This window comes from Magallana gigas, chromosome 7 (genome assembly GCF_963853765.1).
Source record: "Magallana gigas chromosome 7, xbMagGiga1.1, whole genome shotgun sequence".
Taxonomy (NCBI): Eukaryota; Metazoa; Mollusca; class Bivalvia; order Ostreida; family Ostreidae; genus Magallana; species Magallana gigas.
In genome coordinates this window covers 18,828,059-18,847,042 of record NC_088859.1, presented here as the reverse complement: position 1 = coordinate 18,847,042, position 18,984 = coordinate 18,828,059, and the positions used below count along the sequence as shown (strand labels likewise).

Genomic DNA, 18,984 nt, shown 5'->3' with positions numbered 1-18,984 from the left:
TAATCTGCATGTAGAAATATTATCAAAAAATACCATTTTCGGTAGCGGTTAGAGTCAAGGGGGTTATTATAAATGGGCCTTACTCTCACAAATATACAAAAATATTTATCAATGCACATTTGCAAAAAATAAAAAAAACTTTTCAGCTCTAACAGATTTCTGAGAATGACATAAAAAATATATCCTAAATCTAATGAATCTTGCAAATCTTTCTTTTTTTTTTTAACCGTTTACGCTCGGAAATGGAATCATAAATTAAATTTACGAATTATACATTATTACTGTTTTAAATGGGAGCAGATTCGGTTACAGAAAATGCGTGATTAAATTGCATTAATTTTGCGTTTGTATATATAAAATATGAATTATATCAACGCAATCATTAATATTTGTTGAAAAGGGTACGAAAAACATGTAGGCCTAAGTGCATTCAAGGAAATCTGAGATGTTCTTGAAAGTTATGTTTTACAAATGATTATAAACAGTAATAACTAGTGCAGTGGAGACAAATAGATATTTTTTTTTAAGTTAAAGCAATATACTCTACCGATTTCTTATTAAACGATGTTAAACTTAAAGCTTATCAATGCTGTTTGGTTTGTAGGTTGTGGTTTTTTTTAAGATTGAGACTGGCCTATTTACAATACAATTGGTTTTTTAAAAATAAATATCGTGATAATTTTTTTTGTCTAATGACAAATCGAAATCTTAATTTTGTTTGTTGAAACGGCCCCCAGGATTACCAATCGAGCTTCATATCGGCTTTACTCCACGTGTATTTCCCGCCTCTTTTCAAAAACATTTTCTCGTCGAATCCGCTGAACTTGAGGGCGTTTTTCACCCCGACATCTAGCAAAGAGCGGGAGGGGTCTTTACTTCCCCGGGTACAATCCAAAAACCGCATCTACAAAATCAAACTATTTTATATCAACGGGGTCTACAACTTTTTATCTATTTAATATATCATTGGATAGGCGTAAAGCAAGAATTACGTCAAAATTTGCACACAAAAATTATTGTCTTTCATCTTTAAATATCTATCGGTATTTTTTTTTAATGTATAAATATTAAAAAACTTACGTATTCGTCAAGAATGAGATAACTGTCTTTCATCTGCAAAATAACAAATAAGTTACAGTACTGTTTTTGCAAAAACCATTTCGTAACAAGCTCTCGATATAAATAAAGTACTGAAATACATATTAATATACGATGGAATTTTATCCCTCAAAAATTTGCTGTGCGTCCTTACAAGCAAATTTTGACATTCCCTTAGTGAAATCTCCTACATGTATGACTGACATACTTTATTTCACTTCCTTTTTTTTCTCCTTAATGTTTTACATGCATTCATCATTACTCAAATAGCACTGTGCCTAGTATTTCAAACCACGAAATTTTACCTTCACGATAATAAATGGTTTTAGAGTATGTAAATCAAAACCATATATATATATATATATATCTAACCCTATTTTCGTCACTGTTATTGATAATTGGATGATTCAAATTACCTGCTCATTCGATTCTGGAACCAAACTAGTGATATTTTTGTGGCGTTCGCAGAAGTTCTTGAATTCCTGTGACGTCACGACCATCCCTTCCGCGTTTCTGATTGCGTTCTTTCCAGCGTTCTCTCCGCCAATCAAAAGACATTGAAAAACCTGTACAAGAAGAATTTTTAAAACAAATCCTGTAAAATCAATAAGAAAATTAACGACATTTGTGCATGCTTGATGTATAAAATATAGATTACAAAATATGGAAATTCAGCCGTATATTTTTTGCAATACATATTTCATTTATGCGTCCATAGTCACTATATAACACTCTCAAGATACTGTTGTCATTTTGCATGGACATCTAAACTGTTCCTTATTTTAAAAAAAAAACACGTTTTGGTTGTTGTTGTTATTATTGTAGTAGAGCGCTGATAACATTTGAACTAAATGTATGATCATTACTCAACGTAATTAAAATGACAAACGGCACTACAGTTTAACCATTTCATAACTTTTACTTTTTTATTAGACAGTATTTGAGCAGAATTGATACGTATTACTTATAGAATATCATAGTTCATTTGTCGGGAGTTTTACCTTCCAGCGGCAGGGACCCAGTTCCGATATATAAGCGTTCATGTCTTCATTCTTATTGTGGACATTGACCACGGTGTTGATTTTAAAAGCAACCTTGGAAAAATAAAATATCGGATACAATTATTGTGAGGTGTGTATATATGCAGGAAAAAACATTCAAAATTGACGCCCAGACAACAATGGCAATGAGTAGAAGTTCCTGTTGTAGGATGTAATTTGATAAGTGAACAACTTTAAAGTAGATCTTGTCTTGTGACAAATAAGGATACAGTAAAAACGTTTGTATTTACATGTAGCTGCATTTATTTAGCCCTCTCTTCCGATTTTTTAAATCTAAATTTACTGGACCCCCCCCCCCCTAAAAAAAAGGGGGGGTGGGGGGGCTTCATTATTGCATCTAGTGTGTATTGTAAAGTCGTACGATAGGTTGTATTATATGAATAAAAGTTTTGGGTTTTGTTTGAAATAACACTAAGGGTACAGGTTGCATACGAAAGCCCATTGAGCTCATTTTCGTAGATAAAAAAAATTTTTCGCGAATAAATGCGTTACTTTCGCAAATAAACGTGAAGCAAAAATAACGAATTCTACTTTTCTTTTATAAAAGCATTTTTGAGGTACCTCATATTTCAGACACCAATCACGAACTCGGTACAAACTTTCCAAGTGGTCTTTCTTGGTAGAGTTCTGACACCTGCCGATTAGTCGGTTTGTTTCCGGGTCAAAACTGTCACATGACACCGCCAAAATGTCCAGGTATTTTCCTGCAGTTAACGATTTTATATCGCATTAAAGCTGTGTCGATTTAAATCGCTTTGAACATTCAAGAGCAGATATTGAAGATTGAGTTTCTTTTAAAAGAAAAAAAGTAGGACACTTTTTTTTCATGATCGCATTGAAGTTTCAAAAAAGTCAGAAATCAAGTCTCGTGAACCACTTTCATTTTAACAAATGCAATTAGCTGATAAATGTTAGTAGATGAGTTTTTACCTTCTAGAATTCAGAGCAAAATAAAACATTGTCCAATTGTAACATAATCATGCAACTAAAACATGTATTAAATCAACTTGAATGCCAAAACTGAGAGAATAGAACACGGCATTCAAATTTCGCATTGAAATCAATCTGCATTCATCTATGCAAAAATCAGACACCTATTCTCTTTCTCATATTCCCCTAAAGATTCAGTTTTACAATTTTTATTATGTAATATCGTGGAAGATGAATCTCTCCTGAAAACATGCTTTTAAAGTCACAAGGAAAATTGGTGCTTCTTATTACTTAGAATATGTTTCTTGACTTGTGTCGGTCAGTAATATCATCCTACCATTATACCAGAATTTACGGCGCCATGTAAATCTTATCATTGAAAAGGATACGTTCCATTCAAAACATATCCCTTTTGAAACATGCAAGATGTAAAAAAATCTTTTTATATTTTAAAGAGTATTTTGGAATAATGGTATACATTTTATCCTGATAATTCACGATTTATATTTGCTTTAATATAAATGTACTGAGACCCATGCATCTTTACCCAAACTATATCATGGTGTATGCAGAAATTTCTCAAGTTTGTTTATTTAATTTTCTGTTTATTAAGTTCCTAATGCCCATAATCTTGTTCATGTACAAATATTGATTCTTTGTAATTATTTTCTTCATTTTGGAAGTAGTTTAAAACATGCATTGTGTCTGAAAGCCGGGACATGAGACAGTGGTTTTACATCCAGTTATGACATTTCCAAACATTTTTATTCAGTCTCATCGGTGTCTGCATAAAAACAATTTTATTCAGTTTAATTGACCAAAAAAAAGGATTCTATTTTTAATGTAGAGAAAATTTTTGAATGAATGATTCATGCTCTTAACCCCCTTCCCCCCTTCTCGTCTCATCGCCACTCACCGATCCGCTCTTGTCACATTGTCATACAAGCTTTCCCATTTGCAGCTAGCAAGGTTTTACGGACTTTGACAATCCATCAATAGAATATGAACATGATAATTAAACTCACCATATTTTTCGAACCATTTTTCTGTGATGAGACTCCCGTTACTGACCACTGTAACACTTGGCAGCTGAAGGTCCTCTTTGCAGAAGCGGACCAGTTCCCCCAAATAAGCCCCGCGCTTGACAATGAAAGGCTCGCCACCAGCAAAATTGACCTTCTCCATACCTGAAAATGTTTCATCATACACTCATCTGAACCAATCTAACAATCCACACATAAATCCTTCTGCGGTCATCAACTACACTTAATTACTTTTCAACTGTATGAACACAACGGTGCCGATCAGCAAACACTACTCACTAAGCTAGGGACGCCTAATCAAGCCTAGTTCGGAGGCATTCCGATTGTGCAAGCACATCGGAATGCCTCGGGAACCACAGTGCGCTTGATCGAAGAACACTACTCACTAGGCTAGGGACTCCTTGATCTGTGAACAATACTTACTGTCAGCTAGGATGCCTGATCTTGCTACATGTAAGTACCCGATGCCTTCCAATTATGTATGTACATCGGAAGGCATCGGGAACAGGTGATGCTTGATCGGTGAACACAACTCACTAGGCTAGAGACACCCTGGTCGGTAAACACTACTTACTGAGCTAGATAAGCTGATCTAGCTAAGTGCCAGACGCCTTCCGATTGTGCAAGCACATCGGAAGACATCGGGAATAAGAGTACGTTTGATAGTTGAACAATATTCACTAGGCTAGAGATCCCCTCGATTGGTGACACTGGTTCGCTGACCTTAACTAATCTCCTGATGCCCTCCGATTTTCAAGCAAATCGGAAACCAGCGTTTGCTTGATCAGTGAACACTACTCACCAGTCTAGAGCTACCCCAATCGGTAAACACTATTCAATAGGCTAAAGGTACCCGCACCCCCCCCCCCCCCCCGAATCGGTGACACTAGTATGGCTTATCTATATAAGTTCCCGATGCCTTCCGATTGTGCAAGCGCATCGGAAGGCCTCGGGAATCAGGGTACGCTTGATCAGTGAACACAACTCACGTGGGTATAGAAACCCCGATCGGCGAACTACATTCAGGGTTATGGAGGCCTGGTCTAGCTTAGTTCTCGAGACCTTCCGATTGTGTTGGCACATCGGAAAGTCTCGGGAACTAAGGTACGTTTGATCGGTGAAGACTACTCAGTAGACTAGAGATACCCGGATCGGTGACATATTAGGATGGCTGATCTAGATATATGTTCCCGATGCCTTTCGATAATAAAAGTACATCGGAAGGCTTCGGGAACCAGTGTCCATTTAATCAGTGAACTCTACTCACTGGGCTAGATACGTTACTTACACCCCGACATACAAATGGTTTTTTTTTATACGGTTCACGCAACATACTTACTGTATTCTGTGCATGTGAAAACAAGTGTAACTTGTGTCCATTTCTCATTATCTTTAATACCATCCAAATATCTTCGTATTTTTAATCCTAATCGGTAAGAGTCGAGGCGGTATCAGACCGGGGGCTACATACCTGCAGCTACCTTGAATTATGATAGAGCTTCTGCACAACCATTAAAAAGTATCTGTCCTTGGATGAGATTTTTTTTAGAATATATAACCGGTATATCTAATGTTTGAAAATATGACTCAAATCGCTTTTGTTTTTAACTTACTTTAAAAATACTCTTTTTTCCGCCTCAGATATTCAATTTCTAAACGGAAAAAATATATTTCTATCCGGTATAATAAAGAGACAAAACAATATATACCGATAAATGTTATATAAGGAAATATTCAAAGTAGATACAAAAGCTTCAGTTTTGATATATTGATTAGACATTTTCAAAAAAGAAAGGATTAATTTAACCCCTGAACGATTCTTTCTTTTAAAAGGGTATATATGAGTGTGTGTGGGGTTTTTTTTTTTGGGGGGGGGGGGGTTGGGTTGGGGTTTTTTTTAGGGGGGGGGGGGGTGGACAATACCAGTAAAATATAAACTAGACATGTTAATTGCAAATATCCGACCTGTGGTCATGATTTTAATCCAATCAATTAAAGTTAAATCTTAGATCCGCTCACGTACGATCGCTGCGTAGCGATCAATTTTAATTAGATGTTTGTTCCCGCAGCTTTACTGGAAGCACTTGCATTTATGGAGTAATAATTGAACGCAACTGTTGATTGTAAGAATAATTATACTAGAACGATTGAGCAGTAGATATATGCAAACAGTTACATAATTATCAAAGATCTTGAACAAAACTTTTTTACACAGATAGTGATTTTTAACTAAGTATAAATTAAAAAATCTATAAGAAAAGGAGAAACTACTGTAAAATGTGAATGCATGTAGATATCATGTATAATGCACTATATTGTGCGAGATCATTTTGCCTGCTGAAGTATACGTATGTACATGTAAGTAATATACACCGGTAAATTAATTGACTACAAATTAACACGCATAATTGATGGCGACGAACTTTAACCAACAGACAAGTTATTAAAAACAAAAACGTTATGTGAAACGGATCGTGTATAGGACCTTATCCTCTCACTTTCACAAAAATCAGAACGTCAAACCTCCCCCCCCCCCCCCGGCCCAATCCATCTATTCCGGCCAAATTTCCCCCAAAAATGTATCGCAATAAACGAAAGCTCGAAGCAAACTAGAGCCGAACTTTTGATTTGAACATATTTTATTTTATACATTTATACATGTATATAAGATACATATACAAATGGTTCGGACACAAGTTCTGACAACTTACTATGTCTTTACCATTAAATAGAAAAATTATACAAAACTTACAACTGTTATTACATACTAACTGATCACGAACGTTTAGGACCAAGAGATCCATCCCACCCCCCATTTTCGGCCGAAATTTGTCTTTACAAGATATTTTTTCGAATCAGCCCAAACCAATTTTTAACTCTCTGCCTGACGAGATACACCCCCCACCCCGCACAAACATGTATACGAGAAATGTATCGCTCTGCCACACGAGATAACCCCCCCCCTGCACACACACACACACGAAAAATTTATAACTATATAACTATTGCAACGAAATAATACCATCATTTTTCAGCAATGTTAGGCCTTTCTTTGCCTCCTCAATGGGTAACACGAACGAAGTCTTGGCTGTGTGGAAACAGAAGCCGCATTTATAGTTACACTGGCGGGTCAAGTGGTAGTTGACACTTATGGGTTTCAGTGACGGTTCCCCCTCCTTAGTCGTTGTTTGATCCTCCACTCGCACATTTATCGATATCTGTGGCGGTCTTCGATTTCTTCTGCTTTTAATCCATACAGCAATGAGGGCACTCAAAATGATCAAGAGCGGGATGGTAGCTATGCTGACGTACTGCGTAATAGCCATGTTTATCAGTTACTGAGTATTCACCGCCAAGACGTAAATATTATTCACGGCTTAATTTTCTAAAAACAAAATGGGTTTTTCTAAAGCTAATTGTAGATAGCAAAGTATATAAATGTATGTTCCGTTTCGTTTTTCTACTTTCTTTTTCGATTCCATGAAAAGTATAACATAGATGTGCACGCGCAAATGAAGTATAAATAACCAACTACATTCTTTAGTTTTCATACAGTGGTCGTAAGCTAAGTGTTTTTGGAGATGATATAACAATGATCTTATCTCATACAATACCAAATAAAATAGATAAAGTCGTATATATAATGATTTTTTCAAATACAAATACATCTTATTCTATTCGAAATAGCGCGAGCAGACTTGGCAGATGTCCAACAAGAGATAATAGAGCGTTGATGTCTATATATCTTCATTTATTAAAGTTTATTTACATTAGTTTACACTTTGTTTGTTTGAAATACACGTGGTTACTGCATGTAGCATATTTATAACTAACCTTATCAAGTTGGAATTTTCTATCGTTTACATAAAACGGTGCTATTTTTGTACCGGTGGAATTAAGGAAGGAGTCTTTTTATTATCAAACATACTTCTTATAATAAGAAATGCATGACATTTTGACACAGTCAAACGGATCATATTACTTAATGATTCTATCAGTTTAATTAAATTTGACCTTTTTGTTTTTGGATAAAGGTCAGGTCAAGGTCACTACCTTTTTCCTCAACGTAAAGAGTGATAAAAATAAGTGTAGCTCTTTTAAGTTCTGTAGACATTTGTTTAAGATTTGAAGATTCAAATCTTCAATGAAATCATAGACCATGAGAGTGTCTATCAGCTTATACTACTAAATTGGAATAAATATTTATACTAAAATTGATATTGCTTAGCCCGCATTTCCTCTAAATTTCTTAAATTTTGAAGAAATTTTGATTTTTTTTTTATGCCTCCAATAATAAAATATTTCTAATTTCTATGTATTATGAAGACTTTATATAAAGATATAAATTGACAGAAAAGCTAATATATTGACCGTTTCATAAGAGAGAAAAACTGATTTTAGTGATTTTTTCACAAAAATTAATGTATAGAATGGGCGCTTTAAAAAGCTTATAAAAATGTTATTTGATAGGCAAATCATATTTTAAAAACATATTCTGAAACCCAAGTATCATATTATTAGTTCACATTAGTAAAAAAAATCCAACATTATTGTTATTGTTTTTAAAATGCTATAACAGACTCATTATATATATATAATCTGCAGCAATTCTGAATTGCGCAACATGTGATATTTTCCTACGCCAAAAATATAGTCCTTGTTCCACTCTAAACATTGATTACATTTTTCTATGCCAAGTTGTATGATAGTAAAAAAGAAAGAAAAATATACTATTTTAATTTCCTTTCATCTTGATTTAATGAACAATTAATCAAATTTACGTTTGACAAGTCGAAAACCAGAAAAGACTCCTTCCTTAAGGTCAAGATCTAGTAAATGATTCCAGAGTGTCTTATTAATGCTAGAACCATTATGACGTCATAATTGATTTGATGAATCTTTTCCCGTATTTTACGGCTTAAAAGGAATTATGTAGAAAACAGTATTTTGACATTCTATGTTCAATCACGGGAAACGCGGGCATGTTAAGGCTTCCCGATGCGATATGTAGAAAGTCACTTGTCTGTACTTCATACGATATGACGTCATAATGAACTTTGACGTCACGATCTGCATTCCTGTCGATAGTTCTCAGGGAATGTATCTTAACGTTAAAAGTGAATTATATCAAACCAGTATAATACCGCATGTTTCCTTTATATAGATGCTGCAGTTAATTCTAGACGTACAGAATTCATTCATATTAAAAACCAGTATCAAATAATCGGCAGTTTTAAAGCTTCGTTTTCAGTAAAAGACTATTTATAAACTAGTGGTTTGGAGACTCTCCCTGCTACGTGTAAACAACTGAATGAAAAAATTTTAATGCATGTAAAACCAGCTTGGCGCAGGTGAAAGATCAACACAATTTTAGAATATTTTACGTAAAATTGGTAGAGAATATAAGTACCAATGTGAATCGTGTTGCGGAAACCTACGGATTTACCCAAATTCTTTGTAAATCGCTTTTGATTAGTAAAAATGTGCATTATTTTGATGATTTTGTGGAATGTTTCAACAATATCTTCTATAAACGAAATATCTATTTCTTTCCCAAGCAAGAACTTCAAAGTTTATGACTTAACAAAGGATTTTTCTTAAAAATATGTATGATTTAATGTCATTAATCACCTGCGCCGATGCGTTTTAACTAGATCATTTGCAATATTAGGATTCGCCTGTCACGTGATTACGAAGTACATATGACGTCACAAAAATGCATCAAATATAATGTTTAACATCGATGTCAATAAATGTAACATAGATTTAAAGAAATGCTCCCGGTAAAATTATTTTTGCCATGATTCAAATAATATCGTTTTCCAGCCGTATTTTAGCATCGGGACGCCTTAACAATGCTGCGAAAGCTATCCCGGTACCTATGTTCAATTTGACATCATTTTAAAGAGGAGGTCAAAAGCTTATTTAATGCCATTTTTGGAGAGACTGTAGGCAGTGTAGATTTATTTAATTAGGCAAAAATGGACAAAACTCCGAGATTTGTTACTTTCATAGAAAATTGATGTTTAAAACATGATTTTTCATTGTGTTTACCAAATATTTAAGCCCTGGTACACCCTATGAAACAAAGATATTGTTATGAAGCATCATTTAAAGAATTTATATCTTGAATTTCATAAACTTGTAGGCACCTTTCATTTACTAGATCTTGACCTTAATTAATATATTTTACTTGCTTAAAATGGCTTTGAGAAAACGTGTAATGTCTGCTCTTAATTGATAAAATCGTGTAATATTGATAGATCTAATTTTTAAAAAGGTAATTAAATGTATAATGAAAGCTGTAATTCAAGATATTATGCTAGCATTTCTTTTCTTTGGTGGCATATCTCTATCAAATATTTCGACATGCAAGATAAATATGTTGACATGCAACTTATAAGTTGCACGTCAACATAACTAAGTTGCATGTTGACATAAATATGTTGCATGTCAACATATTTATCTTGCATGTTAACATTACTAAGTTGCATGTTGACATAAAAGAGTTGCATGTTAACATAAATAAGTTGCATGTTAGCATATTTATCTTGCATGTTAACATAAATACGTTGCATGTTAACATAAATAAGTTGCTTGTATAATAACATAAATAAGTTGCATGTTGACATCAATAGGTAGCGTATCTAGTATCTTGGATGTGACATGTTGGCAATATTTGAGATTTTTTATAACTCTTATTTGATTGAAGTTTTCTTGCATGTCAACATAGTTATGTTGCATGTTGACATAACTATCTTGGATGTCAACATATTTATCTTGCATGTCAACATAATTAAGAGAAAAATAACTTGCACACAAGGGGGCAGAGATATGCCACCATACTTCTCAATTATTTTTCGAGAAAAAAAAATCATAATTATTTTGAAATACCCTGTCAAAACATGCACACAGAGAGAGAGAGAGAGAGAGAGAGAGAGAGAGAGAGAGAGAGAGAGAGAGAGAGAGAGAGAGAGAGAAAGAGAGAGAGAGAAGGGGTGCTGAATTCGAAACATACCGGTATTTTAATCATAATTAATTTTAATGATTAAGGAAGGAGTCTTCTCGTTATCAAACATACTTCTTATAATAAAAAATTCATGAAATTTTGACAGAGGCAAACGGATCATATTACAAAATGATTCTATTAGTTTTATCAAATTTGACTTTTTTGTTTTCGCATAAGAGCAGGTCATGGTCACTACCTTTTTCCTCAACGTAAAGGATGGTGAAAACAAGTGTAGCTCTTTGTAGTTCTGTAGTCATTTATTTAAGATATGAAAATTCTATTCTTCAATGAAATGATAGAATATTAGAATGTCTATCAGCTTATACTACTAAATTGGAATAACTATTCATACTAAAACTGATATTGCTTAGCCCGCATTTCCTCTAATTTTCTTAAATTTTGAGGCAATTTTTATTATTTTTTCATGCTTCCAATAACAAAATATTAATGATTTTTATGTATAATAAAGACTTTATAAAAAGATATAAATTGACAGAAAAGCTAATATATTGACCATTTAATAAGAGAGAAAAACTGATTTTAGTGATTTTTTCACAAAAATCAGTGTATAGAAGGGCACTTTAAAAAGCCTATAAAAAATGTAGTTTGATAGGCAAATCATATTTTAAACACATATTCTGAAACCCAAGAATCATATCATTAGTTTACATTAGTGAAAAAATCCAACATTAATGTTTTAATTTTTAAAATGCTAAACCAGACTCATTAATCTGCAGCAATTCTGAATTGCGCAATATGTGATATTTTCCTACGCCAATGTTACGCCAAAAATATAGTCCTTGTTAGATTCTAAACTTTGATTACTTTTTCTATGCCAAGTTGTTCGATGATAAAAAAAAGAAAGAAAAATACTCTATTATAATTTCCTTTCATCTTGATTTAATGAACAATTAATCAATTTTACGTTTGACAAGTCGAAAACCATAAAAGACTCCTTCCTTGCCAGAATACAGATACAAAAAATCAGTTTTGTTTCACAGCTGAAATAATTCGCAACTGAATATTCATAACTGTAATAGCATCTTCATTAAAGATATATCTTGAAAAAAAATTTCTTACTGAGTTTTTACTATTTTAGAAGTCTATTTTTTGATGTTTATAAACTTTATGCATATCGATATGTATAGTGTATGAAATAAGATTCAATTATCAGATCTTTTATATTTGTTAAGCATTAATATGCAAGTAACGAAGTGAAACATGATCAAATAAAAGATTTTTCGTTTATACCATTTGGGGGTGGGGGTTCCTCAAGCAAGATAGGTAAAACAAGGATGAATATCAACAGAGACACCAGACTGCTTAGTAAAGTTATGTTATAAAAAGTAATATATACGGTATTTCCCCCAAAGGTATTTCATTATGTTGTTTCTATTATTATCTACGAACAGATACGTGTATTTATTGTACATTCTTAGAACCATTTTAACGAGACCTTGGACTTTCAGTAGAGCGTAGCTATCTATTCCTTGCGTCAACACAAGTTAAAAATGACGCGGTTTAAGGGAAATATGCACTGATTGCGTAGTCTTAGCTCAAAAGCCAGACAAAACTTGTTGATTTCAATTAAAGAGCCATGGCTGAGTGGCTGTCAAAGAAATATACAGGCCTACGTCACTTTACTGTTTGACACAACTACCAAAAGTCTAAGCTCTTGTTAAAATGGTTCTATTTGCGCGAAAAACTCGTAATATTGCTCATAAAGATCAGAAGATATTTTGCACTTATCGAGAAGAAATTTCGGTAATATCATTTAACTTGGTTTTCACATTTTCATCTTATTCTAAAACAAAATTGGCCAATTCCAACTAAACTTGGCACAAATCATTATTGGATCCAGAGGATTCAAGTTTGTTCGAAATAAGGTCAAGCGTCCTCAAGGAACGTAGATTCAAGCTTGTTCAAATCATGATCCCCCGTGGTAGGGTCTGGCTACATTGGGAGATGGAATTTTAACATGGAAATATATACAGAAAATCATTTAAAATCTTCTTCTTGAAACCGTTCAGCCAGAAAAGCTGAAACTTATGTGAAAATACACGCTGTGCAGATTAAGATTTGTTCAAATCATGATTCCCTGGAGAAATATGGGGCCATAAAGCGGGATGGGTGTGGATTTTTAAATAGGAATAGAGAAAAAAATCTTTTTAAGATTTTTTTTTACTTTTGGGCAAGATGGTTCGATCTCCTCAGCCTCTAAGTATTTTATCCGTCATGAAAGTGTTAGATCTATTTATCCTTCAAACTTTACAAAATGAAATAAAATAAAAAGAAATATTTTGAAGGCATCCATGCATTTCACGAAATCATTGCAATTTTTGCCACGATTGATATAATGGAATAAAAATTCAAGTTGAGATCAAATTAGTAAAATGAACGGTTGTACCGATGGATCGTTGATTCGAACCCCTTTATCTTTATGTAACATGTCTTCGTGGAAAGACTAGGCCGAGCAGTTCTTTGAATAGTTGTGTGTAATATGAACACTACATGTACAAGACTAATTGAAATTGTCTAAAATAGACAGATTAATTGTACGAATAACACAAATGCTATAGCTAGATAATATAGAGTTATCGAACATCGATACTTTGAATTTGATACTTTGAATTTGCAATGCTGATTTAATCAGGGTTATGGCTATTGTTGCTGAGGTGTGCGATGTGGCCCCTGTAGCCTCTTAGCTTGTTCAGCATGAATTTTTCTTACTGAAAAGTTTCTTAAATGGATTTTTAATTGTATTACCTTCCTCAAAGCCCAAATGCAAAAACACACCGTGTGTGATTAAGTGGTATCATATCTACATGTAGGAATCATGTTGATTTTCCTGTCTCTTTGTCTCCTTTTGATTTAGAATCATTTATTTTGGAAAACATGGGCTTTTAGTGGGACAAAACTATCTATTTCTTGCATCAAAACAGGTAAAAAATGACTCTTGTTTCGAATTAAATATGCGTAGATTGCGTCGACTTAGTTCAAAAGGCAGACGAATCGTGTTGCTTTAAAAGGGTCATGCCTCTGTAGTCAGTAATGAAATAGACAGGCCTATGTTTCATTGCTGTTTGATACAATAACCCAAAGTCCAACCTTCTGTTAAAATTATCCTAGGATGTTTTCCGAAAGATGTTACCGGTCCAATACATTGCAGTCTATATTGATGGACAGTTCAGTAGATCGGTTTCAATAAGTAAGAAAATACAAAGAAGACGAAAATATTTAATATGTATAAAGACAACAATCCCTTTGATTAGGTAATGATCACAAATATCAATAACTGACATCAGTGCTATATCAGCCAATAAACATCACAAAAAACACTGCACCTTAATTGGACAATAGGTACTGCTATGTTTAATGTACTGTTAGCAAACAATGGATTTTTTTTGTTTTACAAATAAAACACAAATCATTTAAAACGTGTACAGTTGAAGAAATGACGTGATTCAGGGATTGCAGCATTATGCAGAGATGATATACAATTAATGTATACCATTGAGGGAGTCGGCAAGATTCCAGTTCCCCGAGAGCAAGTGTTTTCCCGAGGAGAAGCCGAGGAAAATACTGAGTACTAGTATGCTGTTTCAGAGAATCGGCAAAATATATTGAATTGCTTTTAAATAGTGAAAAAAATAATAATAAATGTTATAATAATACAATCTGTTTTATCTATGTACATATATTAGTTTTGTAAGTGGCTTTCAATCTCAGACTGATGTTCCGAATTACTTCGTTATTTACTGTTGTGAGAGTATATCCTGTATTCTCTTATGTGTAGCAGTTTGTATATTGCTGAATGGATACTGCGTGAGTGACTGTTCGTATGAAAATAAAGCAGCTTGGAGGTTCCCTGTGATCTGTTGACAGATCCCCAGGATCTCCCAGGTGATGTCTCTGTTTATATCATCCACAAGCTGACCCTGATCATGATGGACTAGGACCTGTAGCTCATCTAGAGCTGCTTGTGATAATGTTGTATCAACGTGTCTGTAACACAAGAACTCCAGGAAGTGTAACATTACAAACACTGGGATAAATAATATTTGCTTAGACTTATCACGCAGAGCAGACTGTTGTTCCAGTAACAGATCACTGATATAACCGATTCTGTTCCAAAGACTAACATTATATGCTACGGCCTGTCTCATCTTTGTAGACCAGGACTGTCCCCCTACAGCCTCAGTATACCTCTCTCTGTCTACAAGTCCCCTATACATCAGATACGGCTGTGCTAACTTGACCTTTGTCATCTCTAAAACAAATAAAGCTTCCCTGTATCGAAGTGTCTTGTAATAATACATTGCAATGTACAACATATCGGAAACACACCCAAACTTGGCTGCTAATTTCAGCATTTGACGGGATATTTTGTCCGCAATATATAGCTGTTTATTGCAAACTGTGTTGGTGTACAAATTTTGTAACTGAAATGCAGTATACTGAAATAAGGTGGCTGTAAAGTTCTGCATCGTAACAGCTTGATAGTGTGTCAGGGGTGAATATACCAACTGTTCTATGGTGTGCATGGCTTTGTTAAAGTGAAATAGGTTTGTTGTGTGCATGCTTACTATTGTAATAGCTGACTCTGTGACAAGATCTACATCATAATCAACTTGAGACCTCAATGTACTCTCATCTGTACAAATAGAGAGTGTAGGATTGTACAGGACGTCAATGATGTACGACCTAATAGAGGAACTCTGTAAAAGGCAGGCCAGACCGTTCTTGTACAATTCATGTAACTGTAGGAACAATCTGTTTTGTGCTGGGCCATGAATCTTTGTCAGAAACAGGTTGTTTTGTGGTATGAAAAAGTTAGGACAAACTCCCTCATACACCCATTTAAGGAGGAGTTTAAAGCAGACCCAGAAACCGGCCAGGAGATTTTGTGGACACCAGTGAGGCAGTGTGTTTTGTTGAATTGCCCAGAAAACTGTTGTCTTCATGTGATAGGAACATAGCAGCTTATTGGTGTCTTCTGATTGTTGATTCATTACTTCTTTAAGAAAAAGTTTTAACAATCCATAAGTCAAAAACTGACAGTGGTTCATTGAGTTCACAATTTTATATTCTGCCTGCGAAAACGAAATTCTCCATTCTTCATTTGTATGTGGTCCTAATGGGTGTCCAATTGCTACAAAGTGAATACCATTCCTGATGATGTCATCAACAACTTCAGGGCCAGGCCATGAGTGACATCTGTCTATCCATGAGGAGGCAGACGGAGGCCAACAGTCACTAACAAAACTCCAAGCAGTGTCATATTCGAGTGTCCCTGCTATATAACCACTACCACAGGGTCCATGTTCGACAGAATTTGGAATAACTGACGAACATATTAACTGTCTGTGTGTAGAACTAGAAATATATACTCGGTCATTCATTGTGATACATGCTAATTGGACAACTCCGTATCTTGACCGTGTCAGTAACTCAAGTAAAGCGAATCCTGGTGGACTCTCAGAGCTGTCAGAGAGAATCAAGGTTGTATTGGCTGTGTTGCAATACTGAGACATGTCTATGATCACTCGGTGGTCGTTTAGCCAGATCATATAGTCCCAATCTGATCCCTTCAGTCTGAAACCTTCTCTGTGACTTCCACTCAACATCCTAATGACTTTACCATTAGTGTTTAATTGTCTGTTCAGCATATCTTCGATGTCCGCTGTTTCCCTCCTTATGGCCACCTGTTTTGAGGTCCCAACCATCTGACACATCCCCACAAACAAGGACTCCGATATGTGCTGCAGTCCATTGCCTCTGTCATAATAATAATATACAATTTTTTTTTTTAAAATGAAGAAGTTAGAGAAATCATTTACATTTCACATATGCATCATATTTTATAGAAATCAAGTATGCGGTTCCAAGTGGCCTGCAGATTAAAGTAATGCACTGTGATATTATTGTCATCAAATAAAATGTTTATAATGTAATTCTACCATGTCAGTCACATGCATCCTAACAACGAACGTCAGGAGCCTTGAGCCCGGTCCTGACATTGTGAGGATGTCAGTCATCAAAGTGCTACACATTTTTTAGCCCTAAAAATGGGTTAATTTTATTGGTGAATACCAGCTTTTCATTGTTGGTAAATAAAGAAACATATAAAATCTACCACACCTTTTGGGATAAGCATTTAAATCAATGTTGTGACTACATTTGAGAAAAATTGAAAAATTGATTTTTACTTACATTCTTAGTAGAAATGACTCCATTTTGAATGCTATTCTTCCTTGTGGAATTACAAGCTATTTTTAGGTATGGTAAGTACTTTCATTTTGTATCAACTTTGAATACAGTGGGTTTTTTTTTAATCCGTTTTGAAGGTTAGTAAACTTAAAAATATATATTCAAAAATGAAATTGAATAAATGCCTGTGACTAAATGTAATTTTCACTTTTCTTTGTTTGATGGACCTCAAGGGAAGATAATTTAGTTAAGTATGTAAATGGGATGGGAAGTGTAACCTCTCTTGAGGTGGAAATAAGTTTTTTGTTTTTTGTTTTTGTTTTTTGATTTAAACAATTTATTGGGAAGGGGTCCCAATAATGGAGTTACATTGATCAACGATTTAAATTGATGAAAATTACTAAAATGGTATCTGAAGTTTGTGGAGGTAACATTATTTTCTGAATTGCTGTAGCAATTAATTAGTGTTGTATGGGACACCTGTCGATATTAACGTCTTTAAAAGTACATTGTAATCAAAATGATATCACCGGTTAAGAATTTTCAAAGAAGATACAATTTCTTTTATTACCGGTATACAATGTATCCCATAAAATTCAAAAGCTGTTTAAATCTCATGAAAATAAACATATATTTTCGTAAGTACTAAGTTATTCACTTTTACGCTATCTTTAACTGTTTAAAAGAAAATAAAAACTTCAACGTTATGTGATATTTCTTTACCATAAGATATACAGTAGTCAAACATGATAAAATTATAACAAATTTTATGTTATATTACATGATAAAGTTATATTGTAAGTTTTACCGATTTTTCCTCTTCAGACTCATCCAAAAAAACTTGACAAACAAATTAAAACAAAAATCTCTAGGTGAGGGGCAGTTGCGTATTATACATTTAACCTCCATTTCACAGTTAATTTTCTCCCTTTCACTTCAATTTTAATTTTACATGCTTCCAAAAAAGAAGGGGGCACTCCATGGCAATTCACTTTTTTATATGTAAATTTAAGAAAAATGTTAACTTTGCTGCGAGTAAGAATGGGGGCAGCCCTGTTAAAACGCACTTTAAAAAATTACGCACTTTGAATTTTTTTTTCAAAGTACGTTAGTTTTGGGACCAGTTCAAAGCGCTTTGAAAATTTTTTTTTTCTCAAAGTGCGTTGATAACGTCGATATTAACACCCTTAAAAAAAAAAATTCTCGATTAGAATTTTATTCTTTTTTCATACGCTTACGTAGTCTGACAATTTACAAATAAAGAACAACTCGGGAGATTTAAATTATCCAAATATGACATAAACTGCATTGCTAGCATTTGTCTTTTTCTTTTTTCGGAGTTGATTTTAATCAACTCTCCTATGCAGTTACTCAGGCAAACCGAAAGTGAAACAGTGTTTGGACCTAAGCACAAATCAACACCGCTGACAACATTTAGTTCTAATCAATAAATTCGATGTAATGAGTTCTTAAGCATTGTTCTTCCAAGGAAACTCATTTATAGATACCTTAAAAAAATAGTCAGATTTTAAATGGTACGAACAATTTAGATATTTTTTGAAGTCGTACATTTTATGTATTCCTACGCCAGAGTTCAATATAGTCTCGTCATAGAGTCTCTCTTGCTTGTCGG

General features: G+C 34.0%; 2 protein-coding genes across 2 annotated transcripts; both read right to left on the bottom strand.

Moving 5' to 3' along the window:
• Nucleotides 1–662: 662 nt before the first annotated feature.
• Nucleotides 663–7,492, bottom strand: LOC105337382 (S-adenosylmethionine-dependent nucleotide dehydratase RSAD2). The gene is made up of 7 exons (XM_011442087.4): nucleotides 7,155–7,492; nucleotides 4,115–4,276; nucleotides 2,721–2,863; nucleotides 2,100–2,192; nucleotides 1,515–1,664; nucleotides 1,081–1,113; nucleotides 663–904 (listed from the first exon to the last, which is right to left on the bottom strand). The coding sequence occupies exons 1-7, from the start codon at nucleotides 7,456–7,458 to the stop codon at nucleotides 740–742; spliced, it is 1,050 nt and encodes a 349-aa protein (XP_011440389.3). The 5' UTR covers nucleotides 7,459–7,492; the 3' UTR covers nucleotides 663–739.
• Nucleotides 7,493–14,896: 7,404 nt separating this feature from the next.
• Nucleotides 14,897–17,429, bottom strand: LOC117684538 (uncharacterized). The gene is made up of 2 exons (XM_034457120.2): nucleotides 17,355–17,429; nucleotides 14,897–16,919 (listed from the first exon to the last, which is right to left on the bottom strand). The coding sequence occupies exons 1-2, from the start codon at nucleotides 17,375–17,377 to the stop codon at nucleotides 14,897–14,899; spliced, it is 2,046 nt and encodes a 681-aa protein (XP_034313011.2). The 5' UTR covers nucleotides 17,378–17,429.
• Nucleotides 17,430–18,984: the final 1,555 nt, after the last annotated feature.